This window comes from Rhodnius prolixus, unplaced genomic scaffold, assembly GCF_049639745.1.
Source record: "Rhodnius prolixus isolate KJV_2025 unplaced genomic scaffold, Rpr scaffold_21, whole genome shotgun sequence".
Taxonomy (NCBI): Eukaryota; Metazoa; Arthropoda; class Insecta; order Hemiptera; family Reduviidae; genus Rhodnius; species Rhodnius prolixus.
In genome coordinates this window covers 1,594,067-1,619,993 of record NW_027411606.1, presented here as the reverse complement: position 1 = coordinate 1,619,993, position 25,927 = coordinate 1,594,067, and the positions used below count along the sequence as shown (strand labels likewise).

Sequence of the window (25,927 nt, the reverse complement as noted above, 5' to 3'; positions counted from 1 at the left end):
AAGACCGTTGTCAGACAAACTCGTACAATTCTGGGGCCCGGAGCCTTCAAATTAATCAACTATTTGCAGACTTATGAAAACTTACAGGGAAAACATAAGGCCGGAATAATATGCTCGTTAAGGTTGTGGAAACTTTGGTTGAACGCTACAGTAATTCTCAGTAATGTGTTGGGCAAAAGTAAATTTAATATTGTTTTCTCATTGAAGACGCATCAGTGAGGTCAACTAAAAGTGCAGTGGGGCGAAAAAGTCTTTGCACTTTTACTCCTTATTTAGTAATTTTGCGTTGATAACGACTGTTGATGGGTTTGTGAATAGAAAGTGGAACCATTTCCCTAAAGAGATTATGCCCATAACAAGGCCACCAAAAAAGAACCATTCGCGAACGATTATTAACTATAAATCAATAATAGCTTTACAAATATGAAAACTTTTCTAAATTTAAAAAAATTAATAATTCAAACAACTAAACTGCCCCGAATAGATAGTGACTAGTTACGAGGGGGTACCCAAAAATAACCGGAATTGCGTTGCCGCGCATGGAGCTTATGTAGTACGCATTTCTGCCGCTAGACGTGTATAGCGCAATTCCTTGCCAGTTCAGTCCTGCCTGTGTTGTCTGCCTGGCTTGTTCTGTACATCTGCAGTGATTGTTTTTACCAGCGCTGTTTTGTTCTTTTTTCGTTTTTTATGATGGCAAGTTTAAGTGAACAACGTGCAGCTCTGAAATTTTGTTTTCTACTCGGCAAAAATGCTGCTGAAAGTGTTTTAATGTTGAAAACAGCTTACAAAGATGACGCTATGGGAAAAACTCAAGTATACGAGTGGTTTACTCGGTTTAAAAATGGCGACATGTCGATTGATGACAAACCTCGTTCTGGACGTCCATCAACTGCCCGAATCGACGAAAATGTTGAAAAAATTCGAGAGCTGGTGTTCACAGACCGTCGACAGACAATTGATCAACTGTCAAAGAGTAGTGGGTTATCTTGGAGCTCGGTTCAGCGAATTTTAACGGAAGATTTGGGGATGAAAAGGGTTGCTGCCAAGTTTGTTCCTCGAGTTCTGACTGACAATCAAAAAGAACATCGAGTTGAAACATGTCGTGCTTTGAAACAACAGCTTGAAACTGATCCAGACTTTCTGTCAAAGGTCATTACTGGTGATGAGTCATGGTGCTATGGTTATGACCCAGAAACAAAGCAACAGTCGAGCCAATGGAAGACGTCATCTTCACCCCGACCAAAAAAATGTCGTCAAGTCAAGTCAAACATCAAAACAATGCTGATTTGCTTTTTTGATGCCAAAGGCGTAGTCCATTCAGAGTTTGTCCTCCCCAGGTCAGACCGTCAATCAAACCTTGTATTTGGAAGTTTTGAAAAGATTGCGCAATAGTGTTCGCCAAAAAAGACCCGATTTGTGCCACCACGACAATGCACCTGCACACACAGCCATCTCTGTTACACAGTTTTTGGCTAAAAATGGCATGGTTCCGCTGCCCCACGCACCTTACTCGCCTGACCTGGCTGCGTGCGACTTTTTCTTATTTCCACGCATGAAAAAGGGCATGAAAGGTCACCGATTTGACAACATTGAAGAGGTCAAGAAAAAAACGAAGAAGGAGCTGTCAGCCATTTCTAAAGATGACTACAAAAAATGTTTCGAACAGTGGAAGCACCGGTGGGACAAATGTATTAGTTGTAATGGAGAGTATTTTGAAGGGGATAAGGTTGTTCTGTAACAAATTTGTAAATAAATAGCTTTTAAAAAATAATTCCGGTTTTTTTTGGGTACCCTCTCGTATTAACCTACGGTTGCATAAAAAATGAAATTTCACTTTTTAAAAAAAATATTTATTCCAGCAAAACAATAACAAAAGGAATTTATACAATAAAAATAAAAAGTAAACTGATTAAAATAAAAATAAATATATATATATATATATATATATATATATATTCTATCGTTGGCTATGAATATTTAATAGTAAATGATGTAGTAGCTTTTATTACTCCATATAATGTTATTACTGAGAAGGAGTGATCAATCAAACGATTAAACCATAGTTTTGCAGCCAGCGTTTCTTGTCCAATTAAAATCCATGAATAAATTTCCAGACCGTCACTTCCACAGATCACTATAATATAGAAACTTGTATATATAATATACATCTACGTATACAAGTGATTATAATGAATTTTTGACTGATAGTTATAGCTATAGATTTTTAGATATAAAATAAAGTTAGCTTTTTGTATAAATTCTATTTGTTTTTCCGATATTCTTTTCTGTAATCCATAATTTCTCTCTATTGACGTGCATAGTTTTTTTTCCCCTCCAGCATTTAAGAATGCAGGAATATCTCTATTGCTTGATTATAGTGCACTGAATCATGAGGGAAAAAAATTATCAATTGAAACCTCTTATTGACTGACTGGTGTCTAAGAAAACACAGGTAGTTTTCTGAGAATGTTCAACTGAAATCGTTGACGTAAAACTTACTTTCTGATAGAATATTTCTTTCTATGTTTACAATTTAATTTATTAAGTTTTGACTGAAATTAATTTAGATACCACCTACCTGACTATTCCAGTAAAACATAATTTTAACTAATTCACTTAGTTTTATTATCACAGTCTTTGTAAATAGAAAACCTAGAAGCGTAAAAAAAAATTATCTAATGTGGGCAAAGGGAATTTGTCACTTTATGTACGTCAACATTTATTTTATTTATTTTTTTTTTTTTAGATTGTTTTTCCCATTTTTGAGTACTTTATTCTCTTGGATCTTGTGCCTGACTTTGAATATCATACCGTTGGCACTCATTCACCCAACAACGTGTCAACAAAAGTAGCTGAGTTTGCACTAAGATGGACAAATAGATTTCAACGTGTCTAAGCACAAATAGTAGTACTTTACTAATTTCACATAGTCACAATGTAAACACTTATAGACAAAATGCATTATGTTCAGTACTCTTGCTTTTGAAGGAGCAAGCTATTTTCTTTTTTGGAGCACTTTCTTTACTCATAAAGCTTTAAAGAAATCGGGAAAATTTAAAACTAAACAAAATTTAGTTGACACTTCTCATGGTTTTCTTTTTATCTTTTTGACAGTTTCATTCCTGGTTGTATGAAAAAGTATCTGTATTTCAGAATCAAAGCAGATCATATTTAAAAATTGATCCATTCTCATATTTTCCCTCTAAATGTTGCAGTAAAATGTGCAAAAGCAACAGCTAGCTAATTCCTCACGTTCACGCCATCTAGCGTTTAACTTGAAACTCTTAGTAGCTTATAACTACAATCTTTAATTAATAAGTTTTTTTATTTTATTTTTTTAATGTATTCAATTTCATATTATTGGGTACTTTAAATCACAAACCAACTCCTTGCTAATACACAGCTCATGATGTTGATACCATCAAAATTGATTGAAATGAATTTGGCTGTAAATAAATAAATAGGAAAGGTATAAATAAATTTTCTTAACATTCAGTTTTTCAAATAATTTTAATATTTTTTAAAAAGTATTTATACATTTTAATGCGAGATATAATCACAGACAAATACATTACTATTAGCAATTAATAATTGTTCAGCATTAATTGTGGTTGATAAATATAATTCAAAGTACTCCCTCCATAAATAAGGGAATGTATAAAACTCAAAACACCTAATATTTTAAAACATTAATAATATACTAGAAGTACTTTATTTGAATGATTTAATAGTAATTATTACAATTAAAAAGGCACATATGTATTAAAAAGTTGTTAATTTAGCTGGAAAAATATTCCTCTAAAATTATTAATTTATATTTTCTTATCTGCCTTCAGTTAATGGAAGTTAAATTACTTCTATTAACGGCGTAAGCAAAGACATTTTTCATCGTAAAATTTTCACGAATACATAAAAATTATTAATAGAAATGATTTTTCCAACCACAATAATAATACTGGTTTACTAAGTACTAAATGTGCCTCTTTAAGGAGGCCTAAGTCCTGAATAATGCCCTTATAATGTGTAAATTGTTCAAATATTTAATTTTCTAAATGATGTCATGACATACCTCTCCCCTGCCCCCCAAAAAAAACTTATTTGTGCACCTCACCTAACCAACCCTGCCTAGAAATATCGGGAATCAATTTTCTAAATTATTTTTTGAACATATATATTATTAGTTAGTACTAAACTCCCAGGTATTTATGTATGTAATGAATGCCCATAGGAAACACATTGAAATCTGCGTTAGGCTGGAAACATAGTGGAGCGGCGAGCAAAGCGGCGCTGATAGCGAAGAGCGAAGCGGCGAAATCAAACACAAGTAAACATATGGGACCGCGCATAGTGGCGAGCAAAGCGAAGATAGAGCAACTCTATCTATTTCTAGTTTTTGTTTTTGCCGCTTTGCTCTTCGCTATCATCGCCGCTTTGCCCGCCGCTCCACTATGTTTCCAGCCTTATAAAGAATAAGGAGTTTATATGTAAAAGAAAGCAGGCCATTTTTTTTTTTAGAACTTATTCAATCGAAAAGAGGATAGATTGCCTGGAACGTGTAATTTTGTGGTGAAAACACTTTTTGGTAATAATACTCAGACCTGGATAAATCAATTTCAAAAATACATTGTCTGAAAATACCAATTTACATAAACTAATTAGCTGGCTAAAACCGATTTTAAAATAAATACAAGTTTTATTGCTGGGATGTTAGAGATGGGGTTTTTTCAGTTACAAGTCGGCGACTAACTTGCTTAGAGGTAAAATGGTATGGAATGTTTCAGCAGTTTCTAATACATGACTAACTGACTGAAGGTTTTTCTGCTGCAATATGATATTAAATAAATAAAACAAATTATAATTTACTCCAGCGTGAGTGTCACCAGTGGGCAGGCTTCTCTCTTCCAGTCGATTAAGCCAACAAAACTACTAACATTAGATTCACTGACCATATTTTTCTGTAGTTTGTGAAAATATTTTTTTTTTGTGTGTATCTGACATTGTTTAAGAAACATATAAGTATAATATTGATTTAATCAAACTACAGTATTGCATTTCTAAGTTAAAGAAAGTCAGGCTTTAACCCCTGGGACCCGTAATCACAGGGATGTTGGCCCTGATTTTATAAAGCACTTTTACTAAACAATAAAAACTCAGCTACATGTTTAGCTACTAGAGAAGGATTGATTAAATGAACATAGTGATGGCCATCTATAATTTTAAAACTGAAATTAGGCAACTCTTTTGCCAAATCCAACTTTTCCAAATATGCGTTATATTCAATGCCTAATCTGTTCAAAAGAAGATTATAAGTATCATTTGCAATTATTAATAAACAGGGACACTGAATATTTTGCAAAAACGTTACCATTTGTTCTTGATTCAAAGGATATCTAAACAGTTTTTTTAATCTTTGATCATTAGAAAAACGAACTCCATTCCCTGATTTAACAAGCGAACGTTTTATTAAAATTTCTGCACACTCAGGAGTCAGCTGTCTATTTCTATTAGTCATAAATCTATTTAATGCTTCCTCGTACGTATGAGAAGGAGGTGTTTTGGTAATAATTATATTCTCTACTTTTTCCATTTCATCAAAATGTCGACGATAATATTTAACAATATTTTCATTATTGGTCATAATTGGCAACAGACTGTCAAGAAGTATCACTTTCTGACAGCGTTCAGGATATATAGCTGCAAACAAAGAAGATATCTGCGCTCCAAAACTATGAGCAAGCAATATAACTTTATTCCATTTGTAAAAGTCAATTACCAATTTCACTGAAAAAACATAATGCATATAAACTAAAGGTAAACCTCTCTCAAAGTGCGATGATTTTCCATGACCAGGTAAATCGATTGCAACATACAGGAAACCTTTGGGCAATTCTGGAAAGAGACGATCAAATGTGCCAGCGTTGTCTTGGAGGCCATGTAGTCCTAGCACCACTTGGCCATCTTGTGATCCGCTTAATTTTCCTGCAACATTGTAATCAACTGTACAGAAGCAACCAGCTAATAACCTACAGATTCCACCGCCAACCTCCTAATAATACATAAACCCAGGACTAGGTAGTGATGTGGGCAACTACAAGGTTTGGTTTTGATATACAACGGGAATTGATAATCTGCCTATTCACAAGCACTGGTAAACTAGTTTGCATGAGAAGCGTCTGAAATATCAATCAATGAACCTCCGGTCTATTTATTCGTGCATGATCTGATTCGAAGAAGAATACAATCGCTAGAGGATTACATCCACCAGTAAATAGCATTAATAAGTCCTACAAGTAACTTTTCAGTCAAATACTCCTAAATGTGGAGGTAAATAAATTTGACCTTTGCGGTACATTTGTACTCTAGTTATACTTAGTGCCTAAAACAGAAATATTTGCAGCACCAGCTTCCTTTGAACTCTTGCAAGTTTAAATTGGATAGGGCACTTTTAATCTAAGACTAACTAAGCCTTCTCTACTCTGATAACTTCAGAGAAATGCGGAATGCCACAGGAATGCGGACTGTAATAATTTTTAAACAAGAATTGGTGTACAATATTATAACTCACCTGAAATGTGGCCCCAGGGAACTGGAATTTCAATTTCTTCGCCCATTTTGCAAGCAGTAAAATACTGTTGATTGAGATCAATTTCGAATAAAGAATAAATTTTATTCACGAATAATTAACGACATTAGTAATACTTTCTTTGAATGTTTGAATCTAGCACTTGGTGGGAAACACAAGTAGTAGTTAGGTTATCGCAATGAATTCTGTTGAATCACTGCGAACACTGGGAACAAATATCCCCTTTTATTTAATATCCTATAAGTTTGATTAATTGAACTAAATACCCTTAGTCATTTCAACAGCGAATTTCTTTGATTTAAAAAATATACTATAGCAATCAAATTCACAATACGAGTAATCTCATTTTTTGGAGGACGGTGCCCAAAAACATTTAATTATTTATAAGGAATGTTAAGAGTAAGAAAGGAGTTTCTAGGTATTCGTCACTGTGAACGTTCAAGTTGTATTACCATTAATTTTTAAACAGTAATCCAAAGTTGTAAAAATCATTGGACTAACAGTCGTCCGTAACGCTGACAAGAGTTTATTTGATAAATCTTAAGGAGAAAGAAATCCTCTAGAATGGGGGCATGTCTGAGGAACAGAATTAAAACTCTTTAATATACAAACAACTAATGCCCTTAAATATTACAAAATTTCATTCAGATACAGAAACGTATATTCTTATGATGATGTTCTAGCATTCATATTCAAAAAAAGGCATAAACCATTCTACAGAGTATCGGATTGTTTTTTTAGGTAATTTAAGCTTGTCTTTCTCAATACTTTTTTAACACGAGAAACTTAAACTCTCACTTCACATTTAAATATATATATATATAGTTTTAATAGTGCTAATGTAGTGTGAATGACTCGAAATATTTTGTCACTATTCACCGTTTTTTTACACACCTTACCTCACAAAACCAACCCTCTCATAATAACTAATTGAATCATGTGCAAATTTATTTTGAAAACTATTAGTGCTATTTCGTGAGTTATAGAAATATCAATTATTATCGTGAGTTATATCAATTTTCCTTTCGTTGCAAGGTCATTTGATTTAAACATCCATTTAAATTCATTTTAAATATATATTTTTTTTTCTCCTTATAGAATTCTTAAATATGAAAATAACTAAAAATATACTAATTTTCAAAAAATTATCCTTAATTAGTTTGTTATTTTGAAAAACATAAATTTGGAATAATACATTTATAAAAATTCTAAATGTAAATGTGCAAACTTTCAAAGCGAGATAAATTGAAAACTTTATTAATGGTTCTAAAAATCACCACAGGTGCCAGCACCTGTCGGGAAACAAGTAAGGGTTTTAATTTGCAAACAGATGCAATTAAAAAGAAAACAATGATTTACTATTTTATTATTTTATTTATTTCAGATATTATGTTTATAGCTTGTTCATGGCTTTGCATAATTTCGACTGTTTGCTTTCGGTCTTGTACTATATCACTAGATTCTTTTATCAGTTCTTTATCTGGTATTCCATTGATGAATATTTTAGCAACTAATTCTGACTGTAGATTTTCTGTTAAACTGTTTACTAAAAAGTGCATAATTGTTTTTGGCACAGTATCTTCAATTGCAGTTCTAACGATGTTAAAGTAACTCAAAATTAATCGTTCAATAATTAAGCACTGATAAGATAAATAGTCTCCATTACTTTCATTGCAAAACGGTTCTCCTCCTTCATAAGCAATGAAATTTCTATTCTGAAGGTGATAATCTGGAGTGCATAATTCATTTGAATGTGTAGTATTAAATTGTTTATTTTGAATAATGAAATCTGGGTGAGCAGTATTTATGTAAGCTGTGTGAATATCAATCAATTGATGAATCATTTCGTTAGTCAATTCGATTCTAGTTTTCAGCATTTCCAACAGCGTACTGATGATTTGTTGCCTCAGTTTTGGAAATCGTCTCAACTGTGAGCTTATTGTTTGACCACAATTGTCAATGTGTTTTTCCATTTCATCATAAACCAATTCTGCACACCGTAATGATGGACTTTCTAATTTCTTAATTTGTTTTTTAACAAGTAATTCAAAACATCTGTCTGGTACAAATATGCTAGATTTAACTCCTGAAGCATTTCTTACTGCTGTGAGTAAAGTTGACCTACTAAATCCACTTAGAGGATTAATATCTCTTAACGCTTGACTGAATATCTCTCTAAATATATAATTTATCCTAGCTCCACCAGTTAATTCCGCTGTATCAAAATCTTTATGCGGGCCTAATATAGTGGATGTGTAACCTAAAGTGAAATTAGATACTAATTCCAAAATGGTTTTATAATGATCTTCTGTAGGCTGCCCATAATTAGCCAATATTTGTCTGTATCTTCTGAATGAAGCAGTAACATTATCTTTCAGTTTTGGTAAGAATTCATTAACATGATACAAGAATAGGCGATAAATGGAAATATTTAGTTGCTTAATCCCATGTTTATGAGCAATATGTGGGAAATTCTTTTTCAATAGCAGAGCTTCGTCTTTAACAGATTTAAATATTGATTCTCTAGAATCGTTTTGAAATTTGTTTATAATTCCGATAATGTTTAATTTGACGGGCTTTATCCTTCCGCCAAGAATTCCATGGATTTCCAAATCACTAGGATTAACTAGATCCAATTTTGAGAGCACCAATAGTGATCTCGTTCCAAATGGATCAACCTGTTTTGAAAGTTTAAGGCCTTCATTAGAAAGTAAATCCTGATTAGCTGATATTACAATTAAAATTATCGAATTTATGTTTGAAATATATTTTAACACAATATTCTTTAAAATTACCCCGATATCTTCTTCTTGTTTATTTTCTGGTATTCTCATTAATCCAGGTAAATCTACTAACCTTACATTTAATGCTTTACTGCTGTGTATTCTAAGTGAAATAGGATCAGTGGAAATAGGTTTTTCTGGGCCAGTTTTCTTGTGCATTTCTATATCAATTATCTGTCTGACACGATTAAAATCCGTGATTAGACAGTCTGGAGAATTTTGAAACACAGCCCAATCTGAGAGATCATCGTTTTGTTTCTTAACCACATTGATTTCTAACGGACATCTGGTTACATTATTAGATCCTACTGGCAAAAATGGGTGGCCAACTAAACTGTCGATTAATGAACTCTTACCTGAATTTGGTTCACCAATGACGATCACAGAAGGCGATTCAAAATGATTACAATTCGTTAGTGTGCATACGCATTTCAATTTTTCACTTACTTGCAACATTAGGTCCATTAAATGTTCTTGTATATTTTACCAATGTTTTAGAAATTTTTTCCTTCATTGGAATTATGAAAATTCAACTAGCGGTAATTTATAGAAGGGAGGCATGTATTTTGATGATGAACCGATATTTATCATTCATAAAATAAAGGAGAACTGAGGAGAAAATAATTATTTTGGAATTATATTTTAGAAAATTGATCAACACTGTTTCCCAGGTAACAGTCATTTTGCTTATTTTAGTTGCAATACTTTTACAAATATACTTCAACAAAAGAAACGATCTTACAGAGATACTGTAGATCAATGAACATGAAGAGAAATCTGGTGTAAAATCTGCTTTTACTGTAACGTTCCTCCAAGATTTAGGTTGTTGATTAGTAGTGAGAACAGCGGATAGATCCTTAGTTTGAAGATTACATAGGCGATGTTTGGTTGAATGTTTGTAATGGACTTTTCGTTTAATCATCAGCGAATGAATTATTATTTTCGGTTCTATATTAAACTTACTTAAGTTATATTTAAATTGTAATTGTATTTCTACAGATTCTATAATAAACTTATTATATTCTGCATAGTAATATTTATTAAAAATAAATATTTAGTTTCTTTTTAAGGTTTAGATATAATTCAATAATTTTGCCTTCAGTTCAACGAGATTTGATTCCTTGAGCAACCAGTATTATTTCCTAAAATCTCTACTACACACATGCCAACACCCATCAAGAAAATTAAATACAAGTTAAAAAACATCTTTTTAAGGGTGTCTGTAAAACCGAAAGCATTGAGACTACCAATTTGTGGCACCCATGAATGACAGTGTTTGTTCACAGATTTTAGGAATCTTTAAAGAGTAAAATTTGTAGGTACGTGATTTTGAGCTACAATTTGCGTTTGGGTAGCACTTTCAACTACCTCGGCCGGCCCTACGAAATGTAGTGTGAATTTTTGGGATTGTATAACAGAAGAGTTATCCGATTTGTTAGGCTGGATTACCAAGATCTCTAAAGAAGTTAATCTAAAGTTACGGGGAGTTGAAATACAAGGTCCAGAATTATCTGAATGTATTTACAAAAATTACTATCATAAATGGTACACAAAAACCTAATAAATGGAATAGTTCCATTCGCGATGCAAAAAGTATTGGAAATATTTGATAATTTAAAAAGAATAACTTTTAGTTTGTACATAATTTGCCATGCTTTAAATTATTAGAAGAATGTTAGTAATTGCCAGAATGAATCTATTTATTTAAAAAAAACTTTTCTTCTCATTGTAAATGACAAATATTAACTAAATTCATAATTCCCATGAAAATGCAAATAAATAATTTAATATTTACAAAAACTGCCACTAGGTGTCACCACCTACTAGGCAGATTTTTCAATAGTCAATGAAAAAATTTTATTCTTTACCAAGCTTTGTCTGAGGGACTAGGTCATCAGAGTTCATGCTCATTAGCAATTATAATTTTTTTTAAATTGTTGCTAGGAAGGTTGTCTTTTGCCCTGGCTGCTTAGGTATTGGAACATCCCAAAATCCACCATCACTATTAACCACTCTTTTGCGCCTTTTTAGTGAATTTCCCTTAATAAAAGGGGAAAATTGAAACCTTTTCTTTTTGGCCCTTGATGACACCACTCTTGCTCAACGGCTAGGATTTAATTTTAACAATTCCCTCCTTTCCTTCTTTGGCTAATCTAACAATATTTTGTGGGGGGATAAAAAATAAAGTAAAATAGTAATAATAAATGAGGATGAATAAAACTAAAAATTCCAATTTCAATAGAATACTTTTATTTCTTAAAAAGAGATCAAGAAATACACATAAAGCAAATCTGAATAAAAAAGGTAACTGATTAAATCTAATTGTATTATTTATTAATAAATTAAGAGTTTTTATATCTCTAATTTTATTATTTATTTATTTTTTGTTAAAGTACTAAATTCCAATAAAACATAACAATGAATAAAAATTAAGAGAAAGGAAAATGCTCAAAACATTATTAGAGGAAGTTGATGGCCATTTAAGTTGAACAGTAATAATTTACACTCAAAAGATGACAAATTTAGAAACAGATTCAATTATTTTCATTATCAACAAATATTTTTGCATTAAATAATTTGAAAATTAATGCAGAAAGAAGGCTCTAATAAATTTAAGTCGTAATATAAATTTGTGATTGGAAATTTGGAGAAATTAGGTTATGAAATCTTGTAAAGTATCCGTTATGGATGCTTCACAAAAGTAAATTCTATAATACAGGGTGTTTCATCATTTCTCAGGTTTTGAACTGGGCGGTGTTTTATTGTTTTAAGGTTATCAGCAGTGTTCAGCTCAGTTTCATTAGAGGCTATCACTGTGATTACTCGAGCAGTGGTTGTTTAGGTACATACAGCATTTCACGAAGGTATAACGAGTAGTTATTATAATCACCAGTAACAGTACGTAAACGTCAGACATTAATTTACTCGAATAAAAAAAAAAAAAAAAAACATCGCTGTTGTTCACACAATGTAAATGTGAGGCCTGAGAAGTCTCTACACCGAGCACAACAATTAAGAACGTCGACTTCTTCGGTGCATGAAATACTGACAAAGATTTAGTTGTACCTTATAAACCATTAGACCATCATAAATAGAGAAAACTTTGCAAGGGCCCTTGTGGTTTTTACCAAAACAAAAAGAGGACATTTAATTTTATAAAAACAATATCTTCAACGACGAGGTACAGTTCATCTAGATGCGCGAGCTCACTTAGCTATCGCAACCAGGAAAGACTTGCAAAGCTGTGAATCTCATCCTAATTGACTTATTTTCATGGCGCAGTATGAATGAAGTCGAAGAAACCATCAATATTTTCAAAAAAAAAAAAAATCAAATTCAATAGGTCATCGGCGAAATTAATAAAGGTGTCTGTAAAACAGTCACCATGACTTTATCAAAACAATAACTGTTTGATGAGGCAAAGGAGGTTAAGATATGGTAGATAGCGTTTTCCACTATTAAACCTGAGTGATACAAAAGGAAAAAGAACAATCCATTTGATTTTGAATGCATTTTTAACTGATTTATTGCATTTTTAGAACCTAAAGAGTACGTGAAACATCCTTTACAAAAACATTTTTAATAGAGCAGCAAGTAAATATAATTCGAAACTTGAATTTTAATTTAAAGTACCGAAAAAATTTAAATAAACCTATTTCATTTTCTTATTTTTAAAATAAACAGATAAAAGTGCGCAACTTCTGCAAAATAATAATAATAATATAAAATCTTAAACACATTCTTCCAGAGTAAACGCTTTTTTCATATACATATATATGTATGTATGTATTTATTAAGACTAGAAAGTATTATTTAAAAAAAAAAAAAGCTTAAAATGCTGTTATAGTAAAAGCATTCAATTTCACACAGATACATCTACAAAAATTACTTTTACTCGGAAAATATTTAAAATCAAAACATTAAAAATGCCAAAATTTAAACTCTGATATAAAATTAGAAGAAAAAGAAGCAAAAATTTCAATAAATATCTTAGTATTTCTTATTGCATTAATTTATATTTATATATGTATGTATAAATATATGTATAAATATATATATTAATATATATTTTTTACATTTTAAAATCTTTAATTTATAAATAAAAATATATTATACTTTTTTAACACTCCAATAAATAACAATATTTTGTATCAATCTTGTTATATAAATCGTTAATTTTATACATTTATATATAAAAAAAAAACCTCTCCACAATATAATATTTTTAAAAAATCAGAAAATTTATAATAAAAATAAAGAAAATACAATAAATAAATGTTTAAAAAAAAATTCACAATTTTCTATACAAAATTTTATTAATTATTTGTAGTGCTTCAATAAATGTACCCCACAAAAAAAAAGTATTCAATGAAAGTGTGGCACACAAAAACAGTACACCTTCCTTGTATCTGCATTTTCTTATATTTGAAAATTCAATTTTGGACAGTTTTCTCCCAGAACAACCATAGCTTGCCAAAGATTAACCACAATTAGTTAAAAATAATATTAACTGAAAGAGAATTTGAAAAATAATAGTATTCCTCTCTCTCTCTCTCTTTCTTTATAATTTAAACAATTTCGAAATTAATATGTAACAGTCAGGACAACTTTGTAGTCTTCTATCATGTTCCAATATTGGCTAATTGTTTTCAATCATGTACACTGTTACACCACTCACATAGTTGGAAATGAAAGCAATAACGTGTAACAGCTCTACATATCGCTAAAATACATGTAAACATAATGAAGTAACAGTCACAACTTCGAGCGAGAAGGCTCAAGGATATGAAAACCAGTCTCCAACACATCTTTTCCTAATATGACAATATTAATTTCTGTTGCGACAAATATATAATTCACAAAGGTTTACCGCTTAGTCCACTCTGGGTATAAAATCTTGAAAAATACTACCTTTTATAAAATCTAATGACATTCTCTATTAATTCATAATTATTTTGCTTAAAAAAAATCACTATAAAATTTCGTACAACAAAATATAATAAAAAATATATTACTTTTTCTTTTTTATATTAAATAAATAAATTTGTATTTCATTAAGAAAAAAAAGAATTATATTTCTTATGATTTAAATATATTAGTCGTGTGATTGAGATTCATTTATTGGTAACAAATCTTTACAGGAGTCACTAGCAGCGTCTTCTGTCACTGAAGATCTGTAAAATATTAAAACTATTAGGTATTGGCAATATTTTAGTTACATACTCGTAGGTTTACAAATGACCGTAGGATGTCTATGCCCACCTACCAAATCTTTGCTCCAAATAGCTTCTTTAAACCTTTACGCTCCCATGCTTCTAGTGTTTTTTTATTTTTTAATATACTCGTATTTAATATACTCAACTATTTTGACATTATTTGACAGAACTTACACATTACCTACAATTTTTGGAATTTCTCGCTTAGCTTCTAGTAGTCTTCGATATTGAGCCTTCATTTTTTAATCTCAAACCTTTAACTTTTTAGCAGAGACTTAATTCTTAAAACACTCCTGATAATTTAAACGGTGTTAATAAAGGAAAATATCGTAACTTCATGTCTATTATTTGGTTTTTGCTGTTTATAAATCCAATAATTGATCGGAAAAGTGCCTTCGAGAAATACATCTACTATACAAAATATTTCAATCAAACGAACTTACTTGCTGTCAACTTTTACCCACAACCAATCTCCAGGTAGTGGATTTTCATTTTCAAAATCGAAATTCCATTTATTTGAATATTTATCATCCTGGTGAACAAAATCTCCTGCTTGTTCTCTAGATGGGCCTGGAAGAGGTGCGACATCATTCACATCGTCAAAGTTCAAACGTCGCCTAATGAAAGCTGGATTGATCAATCGCCCTGAAATAAAAGTATTTTTCTTTAGACAATTAAAATGATAGCCATGCATATTTTTTAACTCTATCTCTTGCTATATAAATACAGAACAATAGCTCAGTGCTTTACCAAGTGTACCATTAGAAAACAAAAAAAAAATAGAAAATGAAAATAACTAAATAACAATAGAAGAAAACACATTTCATTCATATACCGATGAGGCAGGATAAGCTAACGCTTTCCAGGGTTGGACTCCAAAAAAATAATATTACACAAGGAGATCACGAGGTTACCACCATTTTAAGCGACCTGGTGGATCGTCTGGTTTACGTGGAAGAAAAGTTTTAGAATGACTGGATAGATTGGTGTGAAACGTGAGCAGATTAATTCTAAGTGCGGTGCATATGGAGCCTATCGTAGAAAATTTGAAAGTTTAAACGATTTGTCTTCGGATTTTCAATGAAAGAATGTACCATTTCATTTAGATATTAGAAGGTTTGGCTTTCCACACACTTTCGTTCCTTAAAAGTAATTTGTAGTTAGTTTAGGGTGTTCACTGTTGAGTTTAGATCCAGAAGTCGTCTTCACTGCCGTGATCTCTTATTCAGTTCTAGTCTAATCAGGCGAGAAAATGAATTCCATGTTAGTTTACTACCCACGTAGAATTCCCAATAGCAGACTTGATGTCGGGATGCCCTATTTGTTATCAGTATAGTTGGGAAGATTTGTTAACACAGTATAAAAATAATTTAATTTCAAAATCAATGTGGACCTATATATTTCGGAAGGCTTCAAGGGAGTAGGGGTTGATGGCAGAATGGCAGTATCATCCTCAAAAGTGGTGACCACCAATAAGAAAGTTTTCCTCTACGTTAAAAAGTGCAAAGAAGACCGGCATGTTTCAGTCAGTTAAACACTGACTAAATGTAACATTCAAGCTCAACGCTTAATCTGATGGCAAGCCTTAATAGACCTTAGTTTTGAAGAAGCTCATTCCAAGAAAGAATGAAATGATGAAATGAAATGGTCTACTGATGAGGAGAAAGACTATGAATAACATCTGGTTAACCAAAAAAAAAAATCTAAAACAAAACTAAGGGTATGGCAGTACGGTTAATGTAGAATACTGGAAATTTTTCGCTACTTAGTGACCAATCTCATGATTACCGTGAGAATTGCCAACCCCGCAGTTTTATAAAAATGATCTCAGTTACAACAAGCATCTGCTCAACATTTCGCAAAAACAGTTTAATCAAGAATAAATGAAAGCTGAAATTTAAATCGTCAATACTATGTTTATTTATTTGTTTAGCTCGGATTTAACGCACATATGAGATGTAGCTAATCTTGTTCAGGTAATGTCAGGAAGCCATAATAGTATTTTGATTGTAACCTTTCAATTTTTTTTTTTAGGAATAACCTCCAGTGTTACATTTAGTATTAGTATAAATTCATATTTATGCTCTATTTTGCCCAGCATTTTTGTGACGATAAGTATTTCATTTCGGAGAAAATATTCATTTCCAACTGACAAATATACCTAATTATTCTAGTATAAAATGTAACAAAACAAATTCATCAACCAATAACTCTCTCTGTAACTATAGATTAAAACTTCAGATTGCACGATTTGATTCAAAAGACAATAAAAATTAGATATATTTCACCCTCTGTTAATTTTCAAAGAATTTGAGGGAGTACGTAAATAAAAATTGCAACATCAAGTTTATAACGTCTTGATATTTTGAGGTTAGATTTTAGAGATTTTTTTTTCTTGACGTAATATTTTTATGACATAAACAGTCAAGTGTAAACATATAGTATAAAAAACAATAAACATACCGCGTTCCCTTACACTGTCAGCGAGAGTGATCCGTGAATGTCCATAAATTTTAGCATCTTCTGATGAAACCTCAGAAGCTGGTAAATTTTCAAGTTGAATAATTCTTCCCATTTTGTTACTATAATCACTCCCACTATAAAGAATAATAAGCGTATTTATCACTTATCCTAATGTACGATATCAACTAATAGGAATCCTCTTAGAATAATATAACAGCCAGAGGACTTTACTAACAGATGACTCCCTTATGCCACGCCCATGCAATCACTTCGAATTACTCCGCAATTTACTAACCTAGTTTTTATTGGAAACACATTAAATATTTTTAAAACTTAATAATTTCTTGATTCTTCCAATATAAAACATAATCTTAAATGAGAAAAACGTTTTACATTTGTCGTAAGTTTATTACTTGCTATTCTACTTTTCTTTTATTTTGAAGAGAAATAGTTGAATTTTGTTTTTCTTTATTTTATACAATGGTTTTGAAATTTTCTACAAATCATTTTAACATAGCTTAAATTCATTGTTTTACTTTATTCAAATAAACGCCTACATTCAAGTTTAAAAGTGTTATAATACATTAATAAATTAATATATAATCATTTGCATAAAAAGGTAATTTAATTGGAGTTAAATAAACAAACATAATTCTACAGGTTTTTCAACATAAATCTATAGATTTCTAATTGCTAGGAGAATTTTTAATTCTTAAAAAAAAAAAAACCTATGGATTTTTCAGAACATATGAACGGGTTCAAAGTATAAATTTAAAGATTCAAAGATTAAATTTTGTTTTGTTATTTTTGTTAATTATTTAAAATAGAATTTTTTGTTTTCATCGATAATTTTAAAAATTGATAGAATCATTCCATAACCATGATCTGTTATCTAACTGTTCAATCTAGTTACTCTTGCCGAAGCCTATGGCCGTTTTATAAAAACGTGTCTAAAATATGATGTATGAAATTTGTGTTTTAATTTAGAACGTTTTGTCAATTGTGTGAGCGTCGGTTTCTTCTATTTCAACAAAAATGGGGAATGTTTATGCTTCTAGTCAGAATAGTAATGCACCATTCACCGCAACACCTCCAGCTCCCTTCCCCGAACCGGAAAAAGATGCCTCTGAAAATTTAGAAAATCCTGGATCTATGGAAGAACTACATAAGAAGTGTAAAGGTATGTTTAGAATTAATGTTTCCTAACGAAATTGTTAATATGTTTTTGTTTTTTAAGGTTTTTTTCTATCAAATGTTTTCATTCATTTCCCCATTTGTGTATTTCATTGTCAATTTTTTTGTTCCTTTGCAGAATTGTTCCCGTTAAACTTCGAAGGTGCAAAAATAGCAGTACAGAAAGGAATAAGTAATCATTTTCAAATTTCTCATACTCTAAACATGAGTTCAATAACACCCTCAGGTTATAGGTTTGGTGCTACCTACGTTGGCACGAAACAATACAGTCCTGGAGAAGCGTATCCCGTACTTGTTGGGGACATAGATCCACTTGGAAATATGAATGCAAATATATATCATAGATTTACAGAAAATCTGATTGCACGATTTCAAGCTCAGGTAAGTCACTTAAGAACGAAAAAGTTTTTCATTGGTTCAAACCTTCCCATTGAATTGAGGATGTCGGTGGCAATTTGTTCCCCGACTTTATAATTTTATTAATGTTTATGGTGAGTTAATTTATCTCATCAACCTTGATGAGGCTGATAAGACTGAACTTCATTGAAGTAAACTTTTTTTCAGGTGCAAAATAGTAAATTTACTGCATCACAATTTATTGTTGACTACAAAGGGAGAAATTACACCACATCGTTTACCGTGTGCAATCCTGATGTTGTCGGCTTATCAGGTATGAATTGTACTTTTTAGTTCCTTATCCATTATGCTTTTTTTTTCTCTTTATTTTACACTTCTGTGAATTTATTCTTTCGCAGCCTGAAATTCAAGTCTTAATTTTGCTTGATTTTATTTTTAGGTGTGTTTGTTGGTCACTATTTGCAAAGTGTTTCAAAAAATTTAGACTTGGGTGCTGAATTAGCCTATCAAAGAAGTCCTCAACTCCCTGGTTCCCAAATTGCAGTAACATCGTTGGCTGCTAGGTACACTGGTAAGTAAATAAGCTCCATGTAATACATGTATAGCCCAATAGTTTATTTTTTTAATATTTGTTGACATGATGTTTTAATATTGTTTATATGGATATATAAAATAGTGGAAGGGTTCAATGATATCTTACCTTTCCTACGCTCTGTGCTTAATTAAAAAACCTGTCGCGCGCTGCGCACGTTCACTTTCAAATGAACCATGCTTATTGGCGAGCCCTGTAAACTCAAATGTTTTCTACTGATGTTTCATGTGAATTCTTCATTAAATTTGACAACCTTACTGAACGTTAGAATAGCCGCGTTTAAAAATAAATACTTCCAAAATATCAGTGGTTTCAGAAGGTTGTTCATTTATTTCTCCAAAGGGAAAAGAATTGTACAAGAACTATAAAAAGAACAATTTTGAAGATTAAATAAATCTATTGCTGCCATCTAAGCTGAGTTCCTTGACCGTCGATGAACTATCGTCGGAGAAGCATTAAAGGTGTTAAGATTAATTAAGATGACGCTCTAAAGAAAATTTTCGACCAAGACTTCGCGTTAATTTAGATTAAAGGAGCTGCAAATAGGAAGGTTAGAATTTTCTGTTACTTCAACAGTGGTCCCCTCGTTTCGTGATGCAGTAAATGTTTTTAAAAACGCTTTTTTAATTTCTATTTAATCGCACGAGAGTATTTTTAGTTATGAATAAATTTTCCGTGTGGTATAGAATGATTTTTTTAGGCGTCACGATAGCTGAGAAGTTGTGAAGCGAGACTCTCAAATCTAAGATTTATTGTGATTCTGGATTTGATTCCTAGTCCAGAACTTGGACATTTAGTATTTATTGGATAATATGAGAAATTTTTAGTTGAATACATTCACTAGTCGCCTCCGTCCACGACACCTAATTTGGGAGTCGGTCGTAAAGCTCGTTTGAAAAAATAGGTGTTTCTTGACTTTTTACTTTTACTTTATAGAATAATTTTGATTTAGTATGATTTAGTTCATTTCACTAGCTTTTATTATACCCAGTTTATAAAGAAATTTACTAGAAATATTTTTAAGACAAAATGCTCAATGCCTGGCTACCCACTCCACTATCTGATAATAATTTCGTTTTATGTAACAATTAACTAGATTTGTAGAGAAATATTTGAATTACTATGAAAGTATTAGTTAAATTGTGATGATGTAATAAATTGAGTGATGGTGAGCTACAATTTAGGCCTGTCGGTACTTTAAAACTGAGCATTAGCATATTTCAGCTTTTTCTACAGTTTCTATGTTGGGGTGTCAAGGTGATATTTCTGTTGTAATGTTGCTATTGCCTCAGGGACTTCTATATGAGTAATCTGCTATGATGTGCTCCACACTAAATAATCTTCTAAGTTTTGTGGATGGTAGTAGACCATGAGTCTATTTCCAATATCAGATATGACTGCGAATGCTTTTCGAACAACTTCTGATGGACAAAAAAATTGGAAGTGATAAAGTATCGTTTATATGATTTTTTTTAAATTAAATTTTTTACTTATATGTTTAGGAAGTGACTTTACTCTGTCTGGCACTTTGGGCTTTACTGGAATACATGTCTGTTATTATCAAAAAGCCAGTGAACAATTACAGCTAGGTGTAGAATTGGAGACAAACTTTAGGATGCAAGAAGCTGTTGCTTCTATAGGCTACCAGATTGACATTCCTAAAGCGGATTTAGTTTTTAAAGGTAATAACTGTTAAATATTATGTATTAATTATTAATTATGAACTTAAAACACAGTTTTTATAAGACGCACTCCACAGTGAGCATTAGTGTAGAGGTTAGACTAGAAAGCCTATGCCTCCGCGAAGTGAGAGAGGTCATTAAAACACGTTAAATAAAAAATTGGCTTAATTATCTTTATAATAGTATTAGGGAAGGAATTAGCTGAGTGGTTAGCGAATACTGGATTCCATAGGTTCGATTCCAGATGCTGACCCTTAGTTTTTTTTTAAAATACTGTCCGGGGCTGGAGTCCCTGGGACCGAAATCCTGAGTGATGTTCATAAATTGTTCATAAAAGATAAAAGATTCGGAGGTGGTGATACTTGGCATTCCATTCTTCAAGACCTGCAATGGACATACATGTTTAGCCACATTACTTAACCTAATAGAATGATGAAGGTAAGTAGAGATAAATTCTTTTTTTGGCGTTTTCTGACCACAGTTTTTTGTCATAAAAGATGTAGAAGTTTATTTATTTTGGTAACTTTGTCACAACTTTGTCCTGAAATCTGAACACGTTGGTGCCTAAGGGTTAATTTTACTAAGGACAAAACTTTCACATGACTGCATGTTTTAAATTATCTATCTCTCATCTTTTGAGTATGTCACAGTTTTGCAACAAATTAATATGTAGTAGAAATAGAGTTTTCTATTTCATGCATCTATTTCGAATGTGATACTAAGTAAGCATTCATTTTTGTGGTGGCACGGTCTACTACTGAGCCTGTTGTTTCCAGGTTTTAATCTCGGCGCACTACCCATACAATTTTTTATTTTCTTTTTCTAGGAGCTTCTAGAGCTCATTGTTTGTTGATAGAAAGAGTTATCTGTAGCGAGAGAACGCTGTATACCGGCAGTATGCTGAGAAGGCACTCGGCGTAAATGACCTTAGATGTTGATACGTGTAAAATTAAATTAAGTCAATAACTTGTTGCAGGAATGATGGACACAAATTGGAATGTTGGGGCAACATTGGATAAAAAATTAGTACCTATGCCATTTTCGCTTACCCTGAGCGGAATGCTCAATCATCAGAAGAATCAATTTCGCTTAGGACTTGGATTCGTAATAGGTTAATTTATATAAAGTGGTTTATATAGACTTTTATTAGAAAATTAGATTTATTTTTTCCCTTTTTCTTTTCTTTTTTTTTTTTTTTTTTTTAGTTTTTGTGTTGTTACAAACTTCCCCCATTTTTGTATTTTTTTAAAATATTAAATTATGTTCGTATTTTTTTTTTTTTTTTTTTGTTATTGACTTGTTAATTCTTGTTGTTATTGAAGAAGTTGTGCCTTCCTATTTTGGACACACACATATAATACCTCACTTTTTTCCTAAATTTTTTTATACTACGTTTGCATTTTTTTTGTTGTAAATAATTCAATAAAATCACAAAAAATTTCATAATGCATAGTTATGAAATAGTAGACTATTTTTAATGTCATTCAACATATTATTCTGTAAATACAAGACTAAATTAACTGTTCTTTTCTTTTTTTTATTTAAAAAATTCAAGACATGTTCTAAAATTTAAAGTTCTTCTGGATTAACTTATTTTATTTTTTAAAACCTTTTTATTACTACAAATAAATTTTTTTCCTTCATATCTAATACTTGAACAGCATTAAAATATCTTAATGAAATAATTTTTATTTATTCATTGACTTTGTCTAATATAGGTTGATTTTATGACCACACTCAAACCAAAAAAGTGCAAGACAAAATGAAGCTTATAAAGATTAATTATTATATGGATTCAATTTACTCTGGAAGTAAATAATGTCTGTAATCCATGCGTTGAGTTTTTTATTTTAATTTAAATTATTAAATAATACGTCAGAAATTTCAATATATATTATATCTCTCTGAGCCTTCATTTTTATTTGTTAATGCTATGTATGATGAACCTTATTCTAGAGGGACAAGGCTAAATAAGTTGCTTAACTCTTAAGTCCTCACGATGATATTTTTACTTCTCTTTTGTGCCAAACAAGACTCCCTCTTTATGCATAAATTGCCCTTAAAGGGTATCAAAAAACGCTTACAGTCATGCAATTTATTTTGATTCTGTTTTGTTTCTATTTATTCTAAGCCCGGCGACAGAAGACTTCCAAGTAAATCAAAAATCTTGCACCTATTTGTAACCCCCAAAAGATGTTTTTCACCACTTGAAGCGACCTCTACAAAAGAATAGTCAACAGTTTGTAGCATCACATTCGCTTTAAAGTACACATAACTCGAAGGGATTATAGGTTGCTTAGCATTTTTAGAGTTTCCGCTAACTGTTCATTATGTACTAAGTTACGGGTATGTGTATAGGAATGTAACACTTTTCCTCCAAAAAATGTGTGTAATTGCAGGTTTCAAAATCTCTCCAAAGATTCTGAAAAATATTGTTTTCTATTGGGCTGCTAAACGTCGAGTGGTTGGTAGAACCTAATTAGATAAAACAATACATTAATATGCTCGTAGACCGAGAAACCAAAATAGTACTATTTAATTGAACTTAAAATTAGCCGTTTAAAATGAATTGCGCTGTTTTCACCTAGTAGAGAATTCGCGTATGGAGGAAAGCTTAATTTCAACTGTAAAAATTGTAGAATGAAACTGAGTACAATAAAAGATGGTAGAGAAAGGATTCTTATTAGGAGAGTAGCTTTTTGGAAGCCGGGTAGTTGCCTTGTCGGTAACCTCATGGATGGAAAATGCTGTCATAAGTTCCCTCTTGTCATATAAACTTTGAAGTCCTTTTCTGGAAGTTCAGAGATTCATTCAATGAACTATTGCTTTGAAGGAGGACTGGTTAACGTTGAGTGTGATACCTGGATAGTTAGGCGCTGAACGGAGTTTCCAGATGCAACGGAAGTCAGGAGCTGTGGCCTACTTTTTCACTGGAGAAGTTATGGTTTATTTTGCTTGAAGTTGCTAATAGTCTTTATTATGTGTCGGTGACATAACTCTCGGGATATAATTTTATCTTTTCAGATAGAGTGCGATGAAATTATTAAATTAAATTCGCTTTCTAATTGGTGGAAGGATACTGGAAAAATGTTGGTTTATAAATCAACTAACTTTCCTAGCAATTAGCTTATTGTTGGGAGCTTTTCGTGAAAATTCTTAAGAACTTATAAAACACTCAGTAAAATCGTACTTCTGGTTATTTAGCTTTTTGGAACTTGTAATTCTAGTTATTCTTTTCTAGATGTGCAATAGGATTCTGGAGTAACAGTTTTGTGGAAAGCCTAACATTGTTGCTGTTCTCTCAGAGTCTTCTAAAAATAATTTTTTTGCCAGGAAATGTTTTGTATAAAAGCAATGTTAATAATATTAGTTGGGATCAGTTCAGTGATTGTTTTTTGGCTTTATATTGCGAAGAACCAGCGTTTTTTTTTTAATGGGGCGGGTATTGGTCTTGTGATTATGAAGCGTGGCTTTAAAAGTGGGAGATCTCCAGTTCGAATGTTATGATTTGCTAGTCGCCTCCGACAGTGAAGTTGTTAACAAATTGCTAAAATCTGAAAAAAAGAAATAGTGAAGTTGAATTTTCGATTCATGAATTTAAATCAAAATCTACGATTGCAAATGTGGTAGGCACTAAGTGATATGTTAATTCTAAGCTTACTTAAAAACGAGAACTGGTCTTTTTATTATAGTTAATAATAATAATTTAATTATTTCAGTTATTCTATTGTGTGTTGTATAATATAATTACGAGTACAAAAATAAAGTGTTTTTATTTGTTGGTCAAGAAATAAATTAAAATTAAGGCTTATTGGGTGCACAGATTGTGAGAAATGTTTTTTATAGATTAATGAAATTCAAAAGTAGGCTGTCAAGATCTTCTTCCTGTAAGTTCCTTCTGAAATTTTGCCTGGCTGGCACAATGTTTAAAATGTGTCTCTAATTATTTTTTAGCTAGCGTTCAGGTGAGAAGCAGGGAGGACCTATACAGAATTGTTGATGTGAAAATTGGAAGATTATAACACTTGCTTGGGTTTTAGGATAAATCGTGAAAGGGGGTTGAGTTTTTAATGTGATGAATTGAAGAATTCGAAGTACTCGGTTTTGCTTGTGGAAGGAGGGAATCCTAAGAAGAAAGCAGGTAAGGAGGGCAATATGAAAGTTGCACCGACTTTTGTGAAGTCGAAGCTTTCCAAGCGAAACTAAAAGAGAATTATAGGACAAAATCAGGTATAGATCAAAGCTGAGAAGAGTATATTTAAAAAATTCTATTCCTAAACTAAGAACTCTAATGACTTCTTAACAGGTAACCTATCATTCCAGTGTTACTATCTTCTATCCTATCCTCTGTATCTTCTTTTAGATGACAGATCTTTTCTTAAGTATACTTCATTCTTTCCCCTCATCTATCCCTGTCATTTCTAGGTGTAAAAGTTCTTAAATTACTGACATATACTTTAATTTTAGTTTAATGAAGCAGAACTCGTCTAACGGAAAGTTTGATTAGGTATTCGTGTTTTTGTTATTTAGCAGCCACTATTTATTTGTAATGGTGTCTAACGATATTAAACGATGTTAAATAAAATTTTACGAAGTTGGTGGAATTCATTTTATTGGACAGACAGAACTCTCTTTTAGAAGTCTTACAGAGATCTCTTGCTAGATTCCTAAGCGGAGAGCCCTGTGTTCGAATATCGCTGCTGGCCCTTTGATTTCCTATTTTTGTAAGGATTATCTAACAGCTCTTTCTCCGGTAATGGATAGTATTGTCTTTAACAAGATATCTGGAGACTGACAGTGCATTGAAAGAAGCCTCGGCAGAGCAAAGCACAATGATTTCAGATGTTAACATACATAAAACATAGCGTATAACGTATTCTGTGATTAAATAATATTCATCCTAAGTTTTTCTTGATAAGTATAGTTATAGAGAATAGAAGTGAAATCGTCGAGCACATTTCAATGAAACTATAGATTTGAGCCTTGGAGAGCCGGAGTTAAAACCTAATGCGACTTTTAAAAGTTTGAATCTCCTAAAAAATTTGAAGGAATGA

The 25,927-nt window shown here is 31.6% G+C and overlaps 4 protein-coding genes across 6 annotated transcripts; 1 reads left to right on the top strand and 3 right to left on the bottom strand.

Moving 5' to 3' along the window:
* Nucleotides 1–4,578: 4,578 nt before the first annotated feature.
* Nucleotides 4,579–6,758, bottom strand: LOC141455047 (serine hydrolase-like protein). The gene is made up of 2 exons (XM_074129868.1): nt 6,569–6,758; nt 4,579–5,982 (listed from the first exon to the last, which is right to left on the bottom strand). The coding sequence occupies exons 1-2, from the start codon at nt 6,612–6,614 to the stop codon at nt 5,123–5,125; spliced, it is 906 nt and encodes a 301-aa protein (XP_073985969.1). The 5' UTR covers nt 6,615–6,758; the 3' UTR covers nt 4,579–5,122.
* Nucleotides 6,759–7,842: 1,084 nt separating this feature from the next.
* On the bottom strand, nt 7,843–10,049 carry LOC141455076 (dynamin-1-like protein). The gene is made up of 2 exons (XM_074129930.1): nt 9,817–10,049; nt 7,843–9,264 (listed from the first exon to the last, which is right to left on the bottom strand). The coding sequence occupies exons 1-2, from the start codon at nt 9,832–9,834 to the stop codon at nt 7,945–7,947; spliced, it is 1,338 nt and encodes a 445-aa protein (XP_073986031.1). The 5' UTR covers nt 9,835–10,049; the 3' UTR covers nt 7,843–7,944.
* Nucleotides 10,050–14,273: 4,224 nt separating this feature from the next.
* On the bottom strand, nt 14,274–17,312 carry LOC141455074 (uncharacterized). The gene is made up of 3 exons (XM_074129929.1): nt 17,049–17,312; nt 15,029–15,230; nt 14,274–14,543 (listed from the first exon to the last, which is right to left on the bottom strand). Exons 1-3 carry the CDS (start codon nt 17,158–17,160, stop codon nt 14,465–14,467), a joined length of 393 nt encoding a protein of 130 aa, XP_073986030.1. The 5' UTR covers nt 17,161–17,312; the 3' UTR covers nt 14,274–14,464.
* Nucleotides 17,308–22,705, top strand: LOC141455072 (mitochondrial import receptor subunit TOM40 homolog 1-like). 3 transcript variants are annotated; one of them, XM_074129926.1, is made up of 8 exons: nt 17,308–17,448; nt 18,036–18,228; nt 18,361–18,623; nt 18,807–18,912; nt 19,039–19,170; nt 20,694–20,873; nt 21,850–21,984; nt 22,592–22,705. In XM_074129926.1, the coding sequence occupies exons 2-8, from the start codon at nt 18,084–18,086 to the stop codon at nt 22,594–22,596; spliced, it is 966 nt and encodes a 321-aa protein (XP_073986027.1). In that variant the 5' UTR covers nt 17,308–17,448; nt 18,036–18,083; the 3' UTR covers nt 22,597–22,705. The 3 variants fall into 3 exon arrangements, with proteins under 3 accessions (XP_073986027.1, XP_073986025.1, XP_073986026.1); XM_074129924.1 differs by lacking the exon at nt 17,308–17,448 and having other exon boundaries at nt 17,905–18,228; XM_074129925.1 differs by lacking the exons at nt 17,308–17,448; nt 22,592–22,705 and having other exon boundaries at nt 17,905–18,228; nt 21,850–22,088.
* The last annotated feature ends 3,222 nt before the right edge of the window (nt 22,706–25,927 follow it).

Coding starts and splice junctions, on each gene's coding strand:
- LOC141455047 (XM_074129868.1), bottom strand. CDS start 6,614: ATGGGCGAAGAAATTGAAATTCCAGTTCCCTGGGGCCACATTTCAG. Junction 5,983..6,568: donor TCCCTGGGGCCACATTTCAG/GTGAGTTATAAT, acceptor ACAATGTTGCAG/GAAAATTAAGCGGATCACAA.
- LOC141455074 (XM_074129929.1), bottom strand. CDS start 17,160: ATGGGAAGAATTATTCAACTTGAAAATTTACCAGCTTCTGAGGTTTCA. Junction 15,231..17,048: donor TGACAGTGTAAGGGAACGCG/GTATGTTTATTG, acceptor CTTTTATTTCAG/GGCGATTGATCAATCCAGCT. Junction 14,544..15,028: donor TGGGTAAAAGTTGACAGCAA/GTAAGTTCGTTT, acceptor AATATTTTACAG/ATCTTCAGTGACAGAAGACG.
- LOC141455072 (XM_074129926.1), top strand. CDS start 18,084: ATGGGGAATGTTTATGCTTCTAGTCAGAATAGTAATGCACCATTCACC. Junction 18,913..19,038: donor TGATGTTGTCGGCTTATCAG/GTATGAATTGTA, acceptor TTTTATTTTTAG/GTGTGTTTGTTGGTCACTAT. Junction 19,171..20,693: donor GTTGGCTGCTAGGTACACTG/GTAAGTAAATAA, acceptor TTATATGTTTAG/GAAGTGACTTTACTCTGTCT.